General features: G+C 51.6%; 6 protein-coding genes across 6 annotated transcripts; 3 read left to right on the top strand and 3 right to left on the bottom strand.

Moving 5' to 3' along the window:
* Window positions 1–773: 773 nt before the first annotated feature.
* J4E85_008090 (uncharacterized protein) lies at window positions 774–2,565 on the top strand (the record flags this gene model as incomplete). Its single annotated transcript, XM_051472319.1, has 6 exons — window positions 774–905; window positions 956–1,140; window positions 1,187–1,266; window positions 1,316–1,720; window positions 1,771–2,090; window positions 2,140–2,565. 6 exons carry the CDS (start codon window positions 774–776, stop codon window positions 2,563–2,565), a joined length of 1,548 nt encoding a protein of 515 aa, XP_051323784.1.
* A 604-nt stretch (window positions 2,566–3,169) lies between these two features.
* Window positions 3,170–3,890, top strand: J4E85_008089 (uncharacterized protein; the record flags this gene model as incomplete). The annotated part of the gene is made up of 2 exons (XM_051472318.1): window positions 3,170–3,527; window positions 3,628–3,890. The coding sequence occupies 2 exons, from the start codon at window positions 3,170–3,172 to the stop codon at window positions 3,888–3,890; spliced, it is 621 nt and encodes a 206-aa protein (XP_051323783.1).
* A 98-nt stretch (window positions 3,891–3,988) lies between these two features.
* On the bottom strand, window positions 3,989–5,493 carry J4E85_008088 (uncharacterized protein; the record flags this gene model as incomplete). The annotated part of the gene is made up of 3 exons (XM_051472317.1): window positions 3,989–5,085; window positions 5,140–5,211; window positions 5,262–5,493. The coding sequence occupies 3 exons, from the start codon at window positions 5,491–5,493 to the stop codon at window positions 3,989–3,991; spliced, it is 1,401 nt and encodes a 466-aa protein (XP_051323782.1).
* Window positions 5,494–9,704: 4,211 nt separating this feature from the next.
* Window positions 9,705–10,001, top strand: J4E85_008087 (uncharacterized protein; the record flags this gene model as incomplete). Its single annotated transcript, XM_051472316.1, has 2 exons — window positions 9,705–9,828; window positions 9,853–10,001. The coding sequence occupies 2 exons, from the start codon at window positions 9,705–9,707 to the stop codon at window positions 9,999–10,001; spliced, it is 273 nt and encodes a 90-aa protein (XP_051323781.1).
* Window positions 10,002–12,735: 2,734 nt separating this feature from the next.
* On the bottom strand, window positions 12,736–13,215 carry J4E85_008086 (uncharacterized protein; the record flags this gene model as incomplete). Its single annotated transcript, XM_051472315.1, has 3 exons — window positions 12,736–12,859; window positions 12,922–13,094; window positions 13,156–13,215. 3 exons carry the CDS (start codon window positions 13,213–13,215, stop codon window positions 12,736–12,738), a joined length of 357 nt encoding a protein of 118 aa, XP_051323780.1.
* Window positions 13,216–16,610: 3,395 nt separating this feature from the next.
* On the bottom strand, window positions 16,611–17,304 carry J4E85_008085 (uncharacterized protein; the record flags this gene model as incomplete). The annotated part of the gene is made up of 3 exons (XM_051472314.1): window positions 16,611–16,785; window positions 16,840–17,228; window positions 17,278–17,304. 3 exons carry the CDS (start codon window positions 17,302–17,304, stop codon window positions 16,611–16,613), a joined length of 591 nt encoding a protein of 196 aa, XP_051323779.1.
* Window positions 17,305–17,309: the final 5 nt, after the last annotated feature.

The following is a 17,309-nucleotide window of genomic DNA, read 5'->3' as shown; positions in this document are numbered from 1 at the left end:
GTGCACCTGCCCAGCCGCTAGTCCGTTCTCCGTAATGTTCATGTCCATCCGCTGCACCTCTCCAAGCTGCAGCTCGCTGAATCATCTGCTGCATTGGGGTCCGCTCGAACAGCCTCTGTAATTACAGCGCGTCGGTCTTTGGGGCGATTTGGCCCGGTCGGTGAACTACGAAGTCTTGACTTCACAGCCAACAGGAAGCGGAACGGTTCGTTCAATCCTGCGTCGATCGCTTGTCCAAAGGCTCCAAGCCGGGAGTTTCGAGCTCAAACCCCGCCTCATATTACACGTAACGACGATAAACTGCCGTTAGTGGCGCCGGCTACCGTGCGAACGGTACCGGGCAGCGCGAGCTTATTTGATGGAGTGGCCATCCAAACGGCACCAATGCGACGAACGACAGGACTGTAACTTTACGAGGCGATTCGTGCGTTGGATCTAACCATTTGCATGCAGCGGAACGCGCCGGAAACATGACCCTTGGACGCTGCTGGTCGTACAGTGTAAGAACGGGCTTGCATATGGCAATGAGGTTTGCAACGCTTGATGGAGACACTGCATACGATGTCGGGCGTCTTTCGTGTTTCATTTAGCCAGACGAGCCAGTAGGAAAGCTGCCAACTTCCTGAGTTCCTCAAGCAGCGCAGTCCGCAGCTCCCTGGTCGTATCGTACTTCTCCAGCGTGCTGGTAGGGTCGCTGCATCTCACGAACTCTTTTGACTTTGCCATCCCGCACGTCACCCGCCGGCCATTGTCCTGGGATCTCTTGCGCCAGTATGGAACTCAATACCTACATGACAGATGCTGAACCCGATGTTGTAGAGCAAGCATTCGGTCAGGGCGAGAAGACGGCGGTGAATACGCCGGCTGGGCCTTCAGGAGTGGGGCGATCACCATATCAGCTCGAGGTGAGCATCACTTGAGCCGCTCCAGCAAAGTAGTGTACTGACTAGAGCAGCGTTATATCAATCTCTCGGCTGTTATCAACTTCGCTGTGATCATCCTCGCTTCTTGGGAATCGTTTGCAGTGACGTTCCAGTTCGCATTGATCAACGGCGGTCCCGCGTCTATCTTCTATGGCTCTATCCTGGCTGGCATCGGCGCCTGTGCCGTTGGATTCTCACTGGCTGAGTTGGCTTCAATGTATGTACCAAGCGTCCGTCATGAACACTTCTTGACGACTCGACAGAGATCCAACCGTTGGTGCCCAGTATCGTTGGTCAGCCAATCTCGCTCCGGCTGCTCCTCGCTTCTGGGGTCTACTACAAGGTGAGTAGAAGTAGGCACTCATGCTTCTAACAGCTCACGTTACAAACAGGATGGATAACTGTTGGTGCCTGGTGCTTTGCTTGCAGTGGACCGCCTTCCATATTAGCCAACATCATCACGTCACTGGCGATGTTCAATAACGAGGACTACGTTCCTGAACGATGGCACACCAGCCTCATGATGGTCGCGCTCATGATAGTCCCCTTCATCTCGAATCTCTGGTTTCGCAAGCTTCTCGATGCGTTCGAAATCACTGGTGGCATACTTCACGTCTGCCTCTTCATTGTGATAGTCGCCGTCTTCGTCGCGTTTGGACCGCGCAGCGACCCTGACTTTGTCTTCAAGACACTGACATGGGAAGAGTCGGGTTGGAACAACAAGGGTGTTTCTTGGGGTCTCGGGCTTCTGAGTATGTCGTTCGCCGTTGTTGGAGCAGACAGTGTTCTGCACATGTGTACGTCTACGAGTTTGCACACAGTGCTCATCTACTGACCGGATGTGAAGGTGACGAGGTGAAGAAGGTGCGCACGCGCGTGCCACGCAGTATCATAATTACCTCTGTCGCGAACTCAGCGATGCTCATCGTTTTCGCTACCATCGTTCTATTCTACATGGGCCCTCTCGACGATATCATCGCCACCCCGCTTCCAATCCTATGGGTCATTTACAACATCACCGGTTCCTCAGTGGCAGCCAATGTTCTCACCGCACTCATAGCCCTCCTCATCTTCTTCGCACTCTTCAACATATTCGCGTCCGTCTCGAGACTTATTTGGTCATTCGCACGCGACAACGGGCTGCCTTTCTCCGACTTCTTTTCCTACGTAGGTGGCCTTTACGACTTCTCATATCGCATTCGGCTGATGACCTTAGGTGCACCTCACACTCAAACTCCCCGTAAACGCGCTTCTCCTTGTTGGAACCGTCGTAACATGTCTCTCTCTCATCTACATCGCCAGCGCGACTGCCTTCAATGCGCTCATCTCACTTCAAGCCCTCGCGCTGCACGTATCGTACTTCTTCCCGATTCTCTTCATCCTCCTGCGCAAAATCAGAGGCCCGCCTCCACCTTATGGGCCGTTCAAGCTTGGTCCCGTCGGCATACCTGTCAACGTGTTTGCGCTATGCTACCTGGTCTTCGTGGTACTTTGGATGCCGTTCCCTCAGATTTTGCCAGTCACACGAGACAACATGAACTACGCGGGACCCATCTTTGGTGCGGTTGTGATCGGGGCTTTGGCCCATTGGTTCATTAGTGGGCATAGGACGTTCAAGATGCCCGTAATTCGGTACGAGTAGATCAAGGTCGGGTCTGGTAGCACTACACATCTTGTCGGTTTAAATAGTATGACCTGGCATGATCTTCTTCGGCATATAGCTCGCTAGAAGTCAATAGATTGACACGTAACGAGCATTCATGAACCTTGGTATGCGACATCAATGCATATCGTGGAAATCCCAGTGGCACCTTTGCAAAACGACAGCTTTGCGGAAGACTAGCCCATTCCTGTGCCCCTGCGCCCCGCATGAGCAGCCGTCCGGCGCAGGGAAAGATCTCCAATTCCCTCACCACATGTGCGACCAACTGCGCCGCGCACCTGCATTTAATTGTACTGCAGTGTGATAAGAGGATTTAAGGCCGATAAACAACAATGAACAACGTCTTGGCGGTGAGCTTGTATGGCTTAGAAAACACCCGGGGGCTGCTGATTGGTCGGCGATGACCAACTGGAAGTTGTTTACTTACGTTACACTGAGCCTGACGGGACGACGTCACAAGCTGACAGCTTCGTCGTATAAGGGGAAGGAGTATCAGGGCGAGCGAGATGTGATAGCTGTACTCAGACCTTACTATCCGCTCGATCAGTCCGCAACATTCTGACTGTACCAAAATCCCCCTACAATGGCTCCAACCCTCCCCCCAATGCCGCTGCCAGGCCTCGTCATGGTGCCCAACTGGACAGCCCAGAAACACGAAGCCTTCGTCATGAAGACCGAAGGCGTGCCCACGAAGAAAGCCCAAAGCCTTGTCAGCTACTGTACGTCTGATGAAAAAGCCGGAGAACCGTTCCTGAAGATATTGGAGGAGGAAAGGAACATTGTCAAGTTCATGACGATGGATGGACAGGAGGCTATGCGGATCAACGTCCATAGACACACACTCGCAAGGCCGAGTGCAGAGTACAAGGCAGTGAGGAGCGCGGATGCGAAGCCGTTGTGGGATCTGGAGTTGAAGGCTGGGTGGAGGGTGCCTAGCTACAGTATGTCTCCTCTTCGCTCATTTTTCTGCGTGCTTCCCATCGCGGTCATCTCCTCTCCATCTGTCCGCCTCTTCCTCGAACTGACACACGTCTCTTTCAGATATCACCGTCCATGACAAATACGTCGAGAACCAGAAAATCGAGTTCGAACGCAAAGTTGCCGGTGAGGAGAAGGGTCTCGTTGTCAATGGCAATCCGGTCATGACCATCTCTCGACACGCGAAGTGGGCGCATATGCATGCCACCTTCGTTGTGCATGTCGCGCCTGGAATGGATCTCCTGTTCGCACTTGGTGTCGCGTGGATCCGGTCGGATAAACAGAGGCAGGAGGATGCCGTCAATACTACGCTTTTGATAGTGTAGAGGGACGAGAGGACGTTTCTTGCTTAGCGTACGAGTTACAATGGCGATGGAAGATGGGGGTTGAGAAAAGGTGGAGCTCTGTTCATCTAGCGTCTTGATCATACAGGCTCGTGTTGACTCCGCTTCTGCTTCTTGAACAACCACTTGGACCCTCTCGTACGTTCATGCTCATGAGAGTACGATCGCTCGGGTAAACATCCAATCTTGGGTAACGCCGTGACTTCGTTTGCAATGTTCACACGTACGTCTCCAAATTCAATCTCATTTTGTGGTACCTCGCGTAGTTCCATAGCGTTTTTCTGAGCTTCATTCTCCTTTGCTGACCAAGCCCGGATCCGAGTGTCGGTGTCGCTATGATTGCTCATCGCTGAGCTGAGGAGGCGAGAACCGCCGCGCGGATGTGTCGAGAAGCGTGAAGTGAGGGGTGATGTTGCAACCCAAGGCCAGCGACCACTGACCACACTCTTCCTGGTAGCCAGTGGAGAATCACTCTCTTCAGCACCCAGTGAGACCCAATCCCAACCCGCAGGCTTGCGCCACTCTTTCTTCCCGGGTTGTTCCACTGGGGCGGCATGCGCGTGCACGTTCTTTGGGTCCGAGTTCTTTTGTTTCGAGGACTGAGTGATCTCGGTAAAGAACTCAATGACGTTCTTAGGCAGCATCCTGACCACCAGTATTCGGATGGATGGTAGCGATACACAAGCGAAACCTGCCGCAAGTTCCAACTCCGTCCATACGGTGACCTTCACGTAGTCCCAGGTAGGATCTACGGAGATCTTGAAGGTAAGTAGGACGAACAGGCGGATGATAGTCGCAATGCATCCGAAAGTTCCGATGGCGAACATGAAGCACACGGCGACCTTCTTATAGCGCCTCATCTGCAGGTTGCGGATGAAGAACAAAGGTAGGATCAGTAGGAGGATGTCCTGAACGATAGCGCTGATAGAGTTTGCCATTGGTACCGCTTGAATATCCAGGCATTGCCCCTTGATGTCTCGGTTCCAGAAGGACTCAACTGGAGTGCATATGAAGATTGTCAGGAAGACGATGACGGTCGAGTTGATGATGATGCCGGCTCCGAAGATGTAAGCGGTGATCCGGAAGCTTTTCGTTTGGAAGATCTCGAGATAGAAGGCGATGAGAGAGAGTTTGATGAGGCCCAGCACGGCGATGTATGTCGACCATGAAATGTAGACTGTTTAGCGTTAGCATGCAGATAACGATGTTGCAAGGTATGGTTGCTTCATACAGTAGCGGAGAATAGGCGAGAGTGCCCCGTCTTCAAGATTCCATAGGTGCTCGCCGAAGCCACGTTCCGTCACTGTATTGTGTTAGTTACAATAGATGGCAGCTCCCAGACCTCTTACTTACTAGCCAAGGTACATCCTGCGGGTACTGCGCATAACACTAGAGCAAATACGACGATGTAGTCGTCCATTGCTAGCCTCTTATTCACCAACTTGCCGACGATTCGTAGAACGACAAACACCACGGCCATGGAGTAGATAACACCAGTCCACATGAACATGTCAAGGCGTTGCGATTCATCGGACATGTCGCAAAGAACGGCTTGTACTCTCGCAGTGTCCAGACTTTCTTGCATAGTACAATTTGCAAGCATGCATGCTGGCACGTCTGCCGCAATCCGATCGTTGCCACAGACACATTCAGTATCATCCAGGGTGCAGCCAGCTTTCGGGATAATAGCAATCATGCAGACAAGCTGTGTATTGTTAGCAATGATATCGGACAGTGTAGTTGGGCACGTACTCCGCAAGCGGGGATGTCCGCAATGCCTAATGCCCTTGCATCCAGTTCCGGACCCGACGCGCTGGCATGGCCAAACGTGAAGACCAGACAAAAGACCGACAATAATCCAAAAAGATGCATATTGTGAATAGTAATCGATGGGCTGGTGAGACAGGCTGACCCTGGAGTCTGGTCGGCGGCCCCGATGACTTATCACCAAAGATAGATGACAAAAAAACTTTGGAGTTGCGACATAGTCCAACGCTCTCGAACTATGTTGGGGAATTCCCATCTTCGGCGGCTCTCAAAGCGTGTTTGAGCTTAGTATAGTACTCCCGCTGTCGAGGCCAATCAAGCGGTGTGGCCGTTAGACCATAGCGCCGCGATGGCGCTGTGAAATCGCCGTAGCAGCGGCTTGACTCGATATTACCCACGGCACGTGGGCTTTTGAACCAGGCTTTTCGTTCGGTAGCAGTTGGGTCTATCGCGCAACGCCCACGGAAATCTAATTCTTTACTACTGTGCAGGGAGAGAGCTTGCCCGGCCGATCGGACGGCGCTTTTCGGCCATTCGCATCTTTGCCCTATGGTGAATGTATGGGAATGTAGGACGGCCATACGACTGACTGGTTATGACCGCAATGGAAGCTTACCTTCCGTGAAGCTGAGGCGCATCTCGCCGTTCATGGCGTTCATATGTTGGTCGGCTTGAGGACTGCTTCCAACATCGTAACTCGGCAGAATGCGCCAGACCCAACGTAACTGCGGGAAGAGGTAGCGTAGTGTGTGATTAAGGAGTCTAGTCGGACGGTACAGCAGCCTCACTCGCATGTGCCCAAGGAAGGCGCACTTTGCTGAGGACACCCAAACAAGGGGCAGTTGGCGAGATCAGGGTCCTAGGTGATTACCTCATCACCCACGCTGATCCGGGGCCTTTTGTCCCGCCCCACTCGAGCTGGAAATGGGCAGCTTTGCCATCCAGTCGCATCAGAACAAGAGAAACAAAGTTGGCTGACGTCCGTGAGCTATGGTTCTTCGACGCAAGATTAACATGGGGATCTTCAACTGTCAGATTACCGACAAGTCACAACGCTCGGAGCAGCTGATCTTGTCTAGCCCGTGCTCTACATACCCGCTCAAACTCTGCCTAGGCATCGAGAATACTTGCGACACTCGATTCCGCCATCTTCATCACCTTCCATCAAGCTCCAAACGATACGCACGTCAGCTCTAAAGCATCACATCCTGTCCATAAACTAAGCTTACTTGTATGCGATAGCCTTCTGGGAAGTTTGCACCATCGTCATCCTGCCGCATCGCCACCTGAACAGCTTTCGTACACAGAGGAACGTGTCATTCAATACCAGCAAACGGGTAGTCCCGAAAGCACGAACGACATCGCTTAAGCGCGCCACGCCCATGTGTCTCGATCCGAGGGTCAACGCCCCAAGCACCTAGGCAGCATGTGAAACATAGATCTGAATGCTATGCCTGAGGTGCCCAACGGTCTCGCGTATGGGAATGATCGAATCGATCCATCCATGTGGAGGACTCGCTTTGTCTACCCATTTGAACCAGATGTAATGGCTAAGATGGTCTTGCAGATCGTCTGCTTCCAGAGCGGCAGAGCCCAACGCCTCTTAAATTTGAACGGCCGATCGCCCGTACTTGTTGTCGATCTCAGCACCCTGTCGACCTCTCGCAGCTCTTGCCATGTCGCGTCTCCATTTCTGATGTGGCTGGATCAATGTTCAAGAACTTTATACTTCCATTGGTGCGGAGCGGTGATATCGCAACAGCATCATGCACGCTTCGGGGCAGAGGAGCAGTCTTTTACATGATTTTTCATAGTTTGGTTGCATGACCGTCCATCCTATAGCACCCTCGTGGTGGTCTGAACACGTGGACCAGGCATATACCACCATAAGTCCGCCACGATCTCATTCTACTGCTTCGACACGTGCGCCAAGCACAGAAATTTTGCGTCTCCCAACAACCAGTCTACTTCCAAGTTCTGTACCACTCCTCCGTAGTGAGTGGATGAATATCAGATCGGTTTGGCCGCCAGTCGCAGGTACAAGGACTGATATTGTCCATCTCAAGGTATGCAGCATTGATGAAGCCTACAATGTTCATGGAAATCCCGAAGTGCTCAAGTTGGTCCCGATTGAGTCTCTCGAATCGTAATGCAAGTTGCTCGTCTTGAGTCGACGGCAGGGGAGACCGGTGTTCAGGACTGAGTAGAATGTTGACCGAAGGTAGTGCAGATGCAGCTGCCATAGCGATCCGCTGTCGTCCTAGAATTAAGGCCGATCTTGCGACCCAAGCACAAACGCTATCGACATCGTGGTCTGAGGAATATCCGATTTGATGGATCCTCGTCCGAACATACGGTTTTGCGTCATCGTTGAGACTTTTCGCAAGATGCATCGACTGTGACTTTGGAAACTAGGGTTGTTAGCTAAGGCCAATATCAACAAGAAACGATCTGTAAAACGCACATTGATGTTGGAAATGTAACAGAGCGCATACAAGAGCTTTTGTAGCCCACACAGGTCGACAAATTCCATTGTGCCAATGACCTTGACGCCTCCATCCTGGATCCATTCACGTATGGCTTTGTTTACAAGGGGAAGTGCTTCTTGATAAACCTGATGACATGCTCTGAGTATGGCGGTTGAGACAGAGTGCGAGATCAGCGTGATCCGTTCTTCACTATTCCGATGACCAACCGTCGAATGGTTGGTGGAGCGCGGAAGTCGTTCATATACCATCAAGCGAATATCCTTTGGAAGATCGAGAAAACGGAAAGGTTCCGGAGTCGCTCCATTTGACGCCATCGCCATGTTGACGGGTGACTGCAGTCGCTACTGTCGGCGAGTACTCTGGAAGGTGGTGGGTGAAGTCGTGGCAGCGATCAGAGAATCGCTCGAGCCATGTTTGCGCTCACTAGCGCCATTGTGGTGCCTAAAGCACGGGCGACAGACAAGTGGGCGTACGCTTTCGGTGTTACAAGCGCTTAGCCTATGACTGTACAGGACCAGCTTTTGCTTTCCATCGCACCATCGGCATGCATCGACCAAATCAAGTTCAAACCGCTACTACTTTCAACGATGTGAGCATGACTACGCCTGCGCACTTTTAGTTCCTCAGTCTCCCTAAAGAACTCCGACTCATGGTCTACGAGCGCCTACCACGGCAGATCAAGCACCACCACGTCATCGAACCCTCCAGCTCGAAAGGCTGTCTTGTTCTCATCACGAGGTGTCTTCCGGTCGCAATACTTGCAGCCTGTAAACAGGTCAACGCGGAAGCGAGCGCAATCGTGCACAAGATCCAAAGAGACTTCATTTTGAGTGAAGGAGCCAGATTCATCGTCAACCGCCAACTCGTCCGTCACAAGGAATTCGCAATATTACTCCACGATTTGGTGTATATCTGGTACACTCAGCAAAAACTGGAATCACTGGGGGCTATTGTGCGCCAGACTCTCCAGTCCCATCTTGGATACCGCCCGACTGAATCGGGCATTCACACGATGGTCACAAAGTTAAACGCTCAGACGCGGCAGCAAATAACCTACACCAAGGATACCTTAGGGCCTTACGCACGAGTACCACTCCGATTCGTGTCTGTGGATGACTTGGGAAGTACAAGAAGTTTGAGGAAGAAGACGAGGAGTTGTGATAGGATCTGCCATAGGCTTAGTCGGCTCTGCACTCCCCACAACATCCTGGCGATCGTTTGCGACGGCTTTCTACCAGCGAACTCTTATACCACTTCAGGCTTTGCCCAAGACGCCATTCCCACGCTGATAGATCTCAAGTATTGCGATAAAGACAGCGTCGACGTCAGGGGGCTTCCAGTCGTGCATAGCAAGTGGCACGATAGTTGGATGGAATGATCCGCTTCTCAGTATATTTAGATGGAGTGACGTGTTGGAGTAGAAGTAAACCTATGAGGAGATCAATCTCTATTCCATTGTTGCTCTGCTCTCGTTACCTATCAGTGTCGACTTGGCGTGTGTATCAGAACCCGGGAGAGTTATCTGATTCTCTTTTCAGTCATGCCTCGCTTCCAAAAAGCGAACCGAAAGGCTAACGAACAGGTTGTGGCTCAGTTCCAGACGCTCGCTGACAATCGCGGATGCACCGTTAGCCAGCTTGCCCTGGTCTGGCTGCTCAAACAGGGTGACGATATCATACCCATCTCAGGTACCAAGCGCATCAATTATCTTGAGCAGAACCGGGAAAGCATGGATGTTGGACTGAGGGACGAGAAGGACATGGAAATCCGCGCGTTTGCGGAAGATGCGGCGGTGAAGGGAACGGCGCAGCCGGCTCGCTTCTCTGAGTATCTGTAGCGCGATACTATCGAGGAGTAGATGACCGGATACTACGCTAATATAGCGCTTTGATATTTCAGATAGCTGTATAGTGTGCCTTGTAATCTACGCCTGCGTATATCAATCATCGTTCGACGACACTGGCACTGGCACTGACGCGTTGGTAGAAGAAGAGCTGCTCTAGCTAGCGACGCGTATCGGTAAAATGAACACCTCGATAAATGGTTGTCTGTCGCGTATGGGTAGTATAACATTGATTGGAAAGTACATCAAGACGACCGCGGCGCATACATGATCATCTAGGACAGGTTCCATCACCACTGACCGTATCACACCATCATAGCACCGTGCATGTCCTCGCGAACAGCACTCATGCGCCTGCTGCGCGCTTTGTCAGGTGTCTGCATACCGTCGGAGTACTGCTCTCCACTCAAACGATGACGATTGAAAAGCGGTGGGAGGAGAAAGTTTTGTAGTGAGCGAACGCGAACATGCGTACCATCCGCGTGGTATGATGACGGTGCGCGAGATGAGGACACTCGAATTGGCATTGCAGCCCCGAACGGCGACGTTGGAATGAAGGAGTAGCGGAAGGAGGGGTGTCGGAAGCTATTTGGCTCTGCTTCGTATAGTTTGTCGTCATTGCGAGCCAGTGGGGCATGCCGCGTTGTGAAGGTCGCGTTTGTAGAAGACTGTTCCAGACTGTCTTTCTTCTCCCGGTTCCTGTTGATTGATTAGCGATGGTCTCCGTTAGTATTTGGAGATACTGACCTGCATATCTCGCAAGGGCGTGACGTGGTTTTCATTCTGAATGGGTACATCTCCAATGTAGCCATGACACCAATACAGGTCAGTGCCATCATGATACCGGGATGGAGTCCGTAGAACCAAAATTCGAGCCAGGAATGCTTGTCGAAGGTCTTCATTGTGATAATATGTGAGAGCGTAGTTTGAGGCTCTAGATGTACTGCCAAAATGGGGCGATTGAAGTTGCCGCTATGATTGTAAAGCACCGAGCTGACATCGCGGCGAGCTTGTGGGTCACTTTAACTCCCGCGAGACTACAACCAACAGTTCGGCGACCTGTCCATCCCGCAAGGCTCTTGCCGTCCCACGCGACGGAGATTCATCACAATACGGGGCCTTTATGCGAGGCTGAGGCAGTGTTTCGTTACTACTTTGGGACTGAGCTGGTCTCCCGGCGTCGCTGTATGCCGTGATAGGCTGGATATTACGGTGACTTGGTTCTTGATTCGTGGGTGATTAGGAATTGAATTGATCATCCTGATCCAACTATTCCGGTTGGCAAGGTTGGTGACGGGGTTTGAAGGCTTGGAAACACCACCAGAATCCGTCGTGGGGTGCTACACTTCGGACACTCCGATAACAGGCCGTACGAGTTCGCCCGAGCAATGGGTATCAGTTGCATTCCGCGATGTAATGAGTTGTAAAAGTCTGAACTGTGATCTCAAGCTTGGCGAGAGAAAGGTTCGTGATGTCTCAGACGAAGGCTGTTGTCGAAAACCTCTTCCCATTTCCTGACACTCGTACAAAGCCCGGAAATAGACTCTGGAACACAACGGACTCACCGAACAAAGCCACCAGAGCGCTACGATCTCGTTTGAGATTGAGTTGGGATGAAAGCAAAGCACGAAGATCTGATCCGAACCTGTACTTGGGTCATTCTTGTCCGCGAATGATGACATCCCGAAGATATGTGATAATGTAGAGCACGCAGCCCTGATCTCACACGCAGTGGTCATTCTCATGCGGTGGACGATGTGCCATCCAATGGCATTCCAAGTTGCGTCGGGCGTAGGGCGTCCTGGGGGTGTTGAGTTGGGCTCAACAGGCATCCATGGATTTAGGTGTATCGCGGGCGGACCGCACCTTCGCTTGCATTCAGCAGCCGATATCGATGATTAGAAAACATAGCACATGTGAACTGATGTCGTTAAGATTGTAGGCAGCCTCGAAAGTCATGAACAGAAGTCATGAGCGATGGCCCAAACGACGATGAAAGTATGCACCGCGCATTGGCCAGCCAATCAAACTCTGCTGCCCAAGACATGCCGTCTTCCGCAGTTTTGACATGTAACTTCGCTGCGTACGTACTTCGTAATCCAGGACGCGCTGCTAAAGAGTCGAGGCTGCTCCGTGTCGACGTGAAAGATTGTGATGTGACATCCAGAACCACAGGCGATCGATGTGGGTCAACGTGGGGCAGTTCCGTTCCGGGTTAGTACCAACACCTGCGGCGGTTGTACCCGTCCCTCCTGCATTCTTCATCTCCTTTCACACTGCACCATCGGCGCTGTCGATAATAATGCAACAACCATTTATCCCGTCACATTCGCAATTTCGCGCTTCGACTGTAATCGATGATCGCAATACCTGACTAATTGGAACTTGCTACTGCATCGCTCGATCACTTGGCGATGGCCCATTCGTGGTTACTTGTACGCGTTATGCGACTCGGTAAAACACCAGTCTTGTCGCGCATTGGAGACACATGTGTTTGTACGATTGAAAGTATTACAATTATGTACCCCATCTCGTATAACAGTCTATCCGCGCTGACCCGGAACTCCAGCCTTCGCAAATAGATAGACCGAGTCGCAAAGTACCGCTGTAGCGCTTACTGCGAACATGCTACACCCATCTTGTCTTCAAGCCACCAAGCACACTCAAGCTGCGCAAGCCGTATCAAGCTGAAAACACCCAAAGAAATCCACTCTGCACAAGCCTCCATCTATATTTTCGTGCAGTACGCGCTATGAATCTTGTAGTCGAACGTGCCCAGATCTCCAAACACCGACGCCTGGTCCTTGCTGCCGCATTCCATCTTCTGGCCGTTGGCAGGACAGTCGTGGCCACTAGTGGAAGTTAGTTTCCAACGGTCTTTCCAAGTAAAAGGAGAATGATGGGTATGACGTACGTGTAGAACTTGCAGTGGTAGCCCTTCTCGACGGTGACGCTGCGGATCTTGCCATCGAAGTTGCCAAAGATGTTGTTCATATCGGTGCAGAAGTCGTTGGCGGGAATGGCGGTTGACCGGCCATTGAAGTTTTTGTCGGTGAAGATGGTGGCCCCGCGACCGTCCGCTGCAGCCTGTGAAATGTTAGTATCATGGGTGGAAGGGTGGTTTGGTGTGGTAGTCTTCGTTACGTACGGTCGGTACAGCAGCGACAAGCGTGCTCAAGAGAGCTAAGACGGGGATGAAGAGCTGCATTCTGTGGGTTCTATTTGGTTGATGGTTCCTGGAAATCGAGAGATCGTCGAGACTAAGTAGAGGGTGGAAGTTGCGGGTTTATTTCGGCGGAGGCGTAGGTTCTTTAATATAGGGAGGGCGCGGGCAGAGAAGGAGCGAGGCGTGGTCATGACTGCTTATGACGCTAGCCTGTAGTTAGATGAACAGCATTCTTTGTCCCTAATGAGTGAAGCGACTGTGGCCCAAGCTTCCAAAACGAGCGAAGACTGCATTTGTCTATGCTTGTATCGTGAAAGCTAACGGTATTCTGGTGGTAGGCGCTGGGGCTAGTTGTTTATATTGCGGCGCAGGTGTTCCCGCAGTTCGGTAGGATAGCCGCATCGGGAAGTTTGTAAGATCCCTCGTCCAACACGCACTAGATGAGGCGCGGAGGTGCCCAACACAGCCGGAATAGCACGATGGCTTGTTGAAAGATTGGCGAACTCAGGGTATCGATAAATGAGCGCGTTGACGATTGGGCGCGTTTTCCCGTCAGGTAATACTGTTCCATGCCTTCGCGAACGTTGTTGTGAGCCATTATCAGAGGAAGTAGATGACCGGGACCAGGTATATGAATGCCGTAAAGACTGCTATCGGGCTCTATGATTATGCGACATAAAGCGATGGAAATGGCTATTCATGATAATAAAGTCGCCCACACTTCGACAGTGTCGCGCTACCCCGTCGCAACGACACACCCTCCATAATGGTACATTTCCTGGGTATGAGCTGACACTCATTCAATGTAAATGGTTTCTTCATCGCCTGGGCGTAGTATTACATTATCTTGCCCCATCTGCCTCGAAAGCCCAGTCTTCTTTGATCGGATCGAACATCGTCTTTCTGTAATGCCAATCCTTCTGTAATGGTCTCCGACAGCTTGGAGGACTATAAAAGCGGGAGGATCAAATCTCCAAGCTGTGCGCACCCGTAAATACCATAGAGAGGTACTGCCTTGATAGTATCTGGCAGGACAGCGTCCGTGAGTTCAGTGTCGAGCCACAATTCGAGGACTAATTCGATTTCATCGCCAGCAGCACCAGTATGCTGGAAAACGACCGACGGCGTTTCCTTTAACTCCTCGCCATACTTCTGGAGTTTGTTAGACATCAAGGAGGCCGTATAGAACGATCCCGTAAGTCGCAGGGTAGGACCAGAGCCCTCGGGCAAAGGGTCGTATCGACTCTCAATCTGGTTTTCTGGAGTCAACCAACGTCCATCCGTTGTGAGGACCTCGGCGACGAAGCTTCGGTTGCTCCTCTGAGTATTGACCTCTATCAATTTCGGACCAGTTGCTGCTACCCACGACCAGCTTGGAAAATTTGTTCTCTTTCGGCCAGGACAAGGCCAGCTGCGCCATTCTAAAGAGAGCTCGATATTGAAGGTAGAAGCGGAGATCCTAGCAACTATACCCCAAAAGTGAATGTCGACAATCTTTTCCAAAGTTCCGGTACAGGCGCTGAGGATGTCGCCCTCGAAGGATAGCTTTCTGGCCGAGTAGCTTTGCAACACGTCGGCAATGTGAGGCCCTGAGTCACTATCTAGCGGAAAACCTGGATAACGATTTTTCATGTAAATTTCATGGTCGTCGATGCCAGGTCGCTGTACAGACTCTTGCCATACTCCACGGTCACACGAGTAAGAGACTTCCTTGTCGGTGAAGACGAGTCTACGTGTCGCCAAATAGCCCTCCTGATGGGTCCAGCCTCTATTGGCCCACACACTTTCCCTCAATGTCGATTCCATATTGAACATCTCGATCAGCTGAACGTCCGCGTCTAGCTCGATTATTCTTTGTGCGTCACGGGGTCTCGTGGAGACACCCGGTAGTCCATGATGGGACGTACTGCCAGCTGCGGCAATGATCACCAGCTCTGACTCGGCGTAGATGCGGCCCATGAGCTTGATTTGGGCTTGTTTGTGAGTCTCGTTTGACTGGTGTATACACTGAGCTTGTATCTTAGTACAGTTCACACAACTCATCGCCGGCGCAGTTACGTACCAGCTGATCTACCCAGAGATACCTATAACCCAGTTTTAGTGTGACCGTGATAGCGTCACTTACCGTTGCTGGAAATCTCTTCGGCTCATTTGGTGTGATTCCCACCCCACCCCATACGTAGGATAAGGCTATGTACCGGAAGGCAGTATCATAGGGTGCGGCGACGACTTTCTCAGCCTTGCAATCAAAGACTCGGAGGCCAGGAATGGATGAAGGAAAGTTAGGGTTACAATTCGTGTTGTGATGGCGTTTGCAGTGTCTCAGCCAATGTCGGAGAACTTCGTAGTCTATTCGTTCTGGTGCGAGCTTACGGAGGACGTAGTGTTGAGTATTCGCACGCGCGTCTTGTAACAAAAATCTCAATTGCCTTCCGGTAACGTCGAGATACGGAGCATGGTGTGTCCAATCGTACTGTCGACGAGGAGTTGTAGGGTCGCCGTCCAGGTGACACAATTCGTAGCAGGCACAGAACAATCCAAGGGTCTTGTCATCTTGGTTAAGACTCAGCAATAGACAAAGTGGACAAGATGATGTAGACAGCTTCTGACTCGACTCGGGGATGTCAAATAACCTTAGACTACCGTACCCTTCGCAATAGTACGAAGCTTCACTAGGTAGAAGAAGCGACCAGTTTATGCCAGCGCAACGTTGGCACAGATGACCCTGCGGGTAGGCTTTCTTGTACTCAGCGTACGGACGTCGTATCCTTTCCAGTACGTCGCTTGCTCTCGCTTCTCGTTCTCTCCGTTCGACCTGTCTTTTTGTCCTTTGTTCTGTTTCTTTGGCAAGGATTTCGGGCTCTTCGTTATCGGTTCTGTTTGACGTGACGGCATCCGAATCGCTCTGGGGCTTTCCCATCTCGCAGTTGACCGTCGTAACACCGCGATCTTGTGATTAGTGGTACGTAAAATAAGCGGGAATGGAGCATGCCATCAAAAATGAGCCGCTGGCGGGCTGGTGAGGGTGTGAAAAACAGCGCATAGCCTGATCTGTAGGCTAGGCTACAACATCGCTGACAACTAGCCTTCTAGCCCTGCATGGTGGTTTGCACACCAATGGGAGGAGGGGTAAGCTGAAAACGGCAACCACGAATGAGTTGTGGACACAGGCAATGTGCACAAGGGTTCATAGGAATAAGATGTGAAGGATAGACACCGATTTTACTAGTAATGTCATTCGCTCGATCGTTAAGGTTCGCGTTATGTATCCAATAACGCCATAATGACAATGGTATCTCAGAAAGCAAATCATGACCAGACACCTGCGCCTGACAGATGCGAGTGATCTTCATATCTGTCGTCTCTGGCTACAAACCATATGCAACCCTTGAGTATACATCTACGCCCAGCGCAAGCGCAATATCTGTCTTCCCAGCCTACATCGTCCGCCAGAAATAGTTCGTGTAAAAGTGCCGCGAAAACTTCGGATCGATATTGACCACATGCACATCGCCCTTTGTCGCATTGCGCACGACAGCTTTGTTATATTCTCCAGTCGTGGGGTCGGCTTCGACGTCGATGCCGAGGGTGCGGTAGAGTTTAAGCTTCAATCTGGTGTCTAAGTCAGCATCTGAGTCTACTTGCGCATCGAAGGGCAGAACTTACACTGTCGCATCCTCACCCGCTCTAGGTTCAACACCACCTTCAACACCCTCCTCTTCCAACTCGCCAGCTACACCCCCTAACCTCGCGAGATCGCTCTGCAGCCTCTCGCCCTCAATCTCCAGATCACTCGCCTGCTTCGCGATCTTGAACTTCTCTGTGTCTAGCCGAAGTATCTCAGCGGCATGATTTGTGGGGTTATGTTGGCTGAGTGTGTGGTTGTGGTTCGCGGACAGTGTTTGGTGTGTCCGATTCAGCGCGCTGAGCGAGGACTGGATCGAGCGGAGGTGTTGGGTGCGGAACTCGCTGAGGGTGCTGAGAGATTCGTTTATGCGGTGGAGCGAGGTTTTGTCGTTCGCGATTTTGAAGTGCGATGTGCATTGCGCGATGAGCTGGGTATTGTTAGGGAGGTCTGCAAGTGTGTTTGGTGAGAGTGCGTACGGCAGCGGGGTCTTCGTCGAGAAGCATGGTGG

This window comes from Alternaria conjuncta (assembly GCF_024043145.1).
Source record: "Alternaria conjuncta strain BMP 0040 chromosome Unknown scaffold_12, whole genome shotgun sequence".
Classification (NCBI taxonomy): Eukaryota; Fungi; Ascomycota; class Dothideomycetes; order Pleosporales; family Pleosporaceae; genus Alternaria; species Alternaria conjuncta.
Note: the sequence above shows the minus strand (reverse complement) of the source record. Positions and strands in the feature narration are given on the sequence as shown.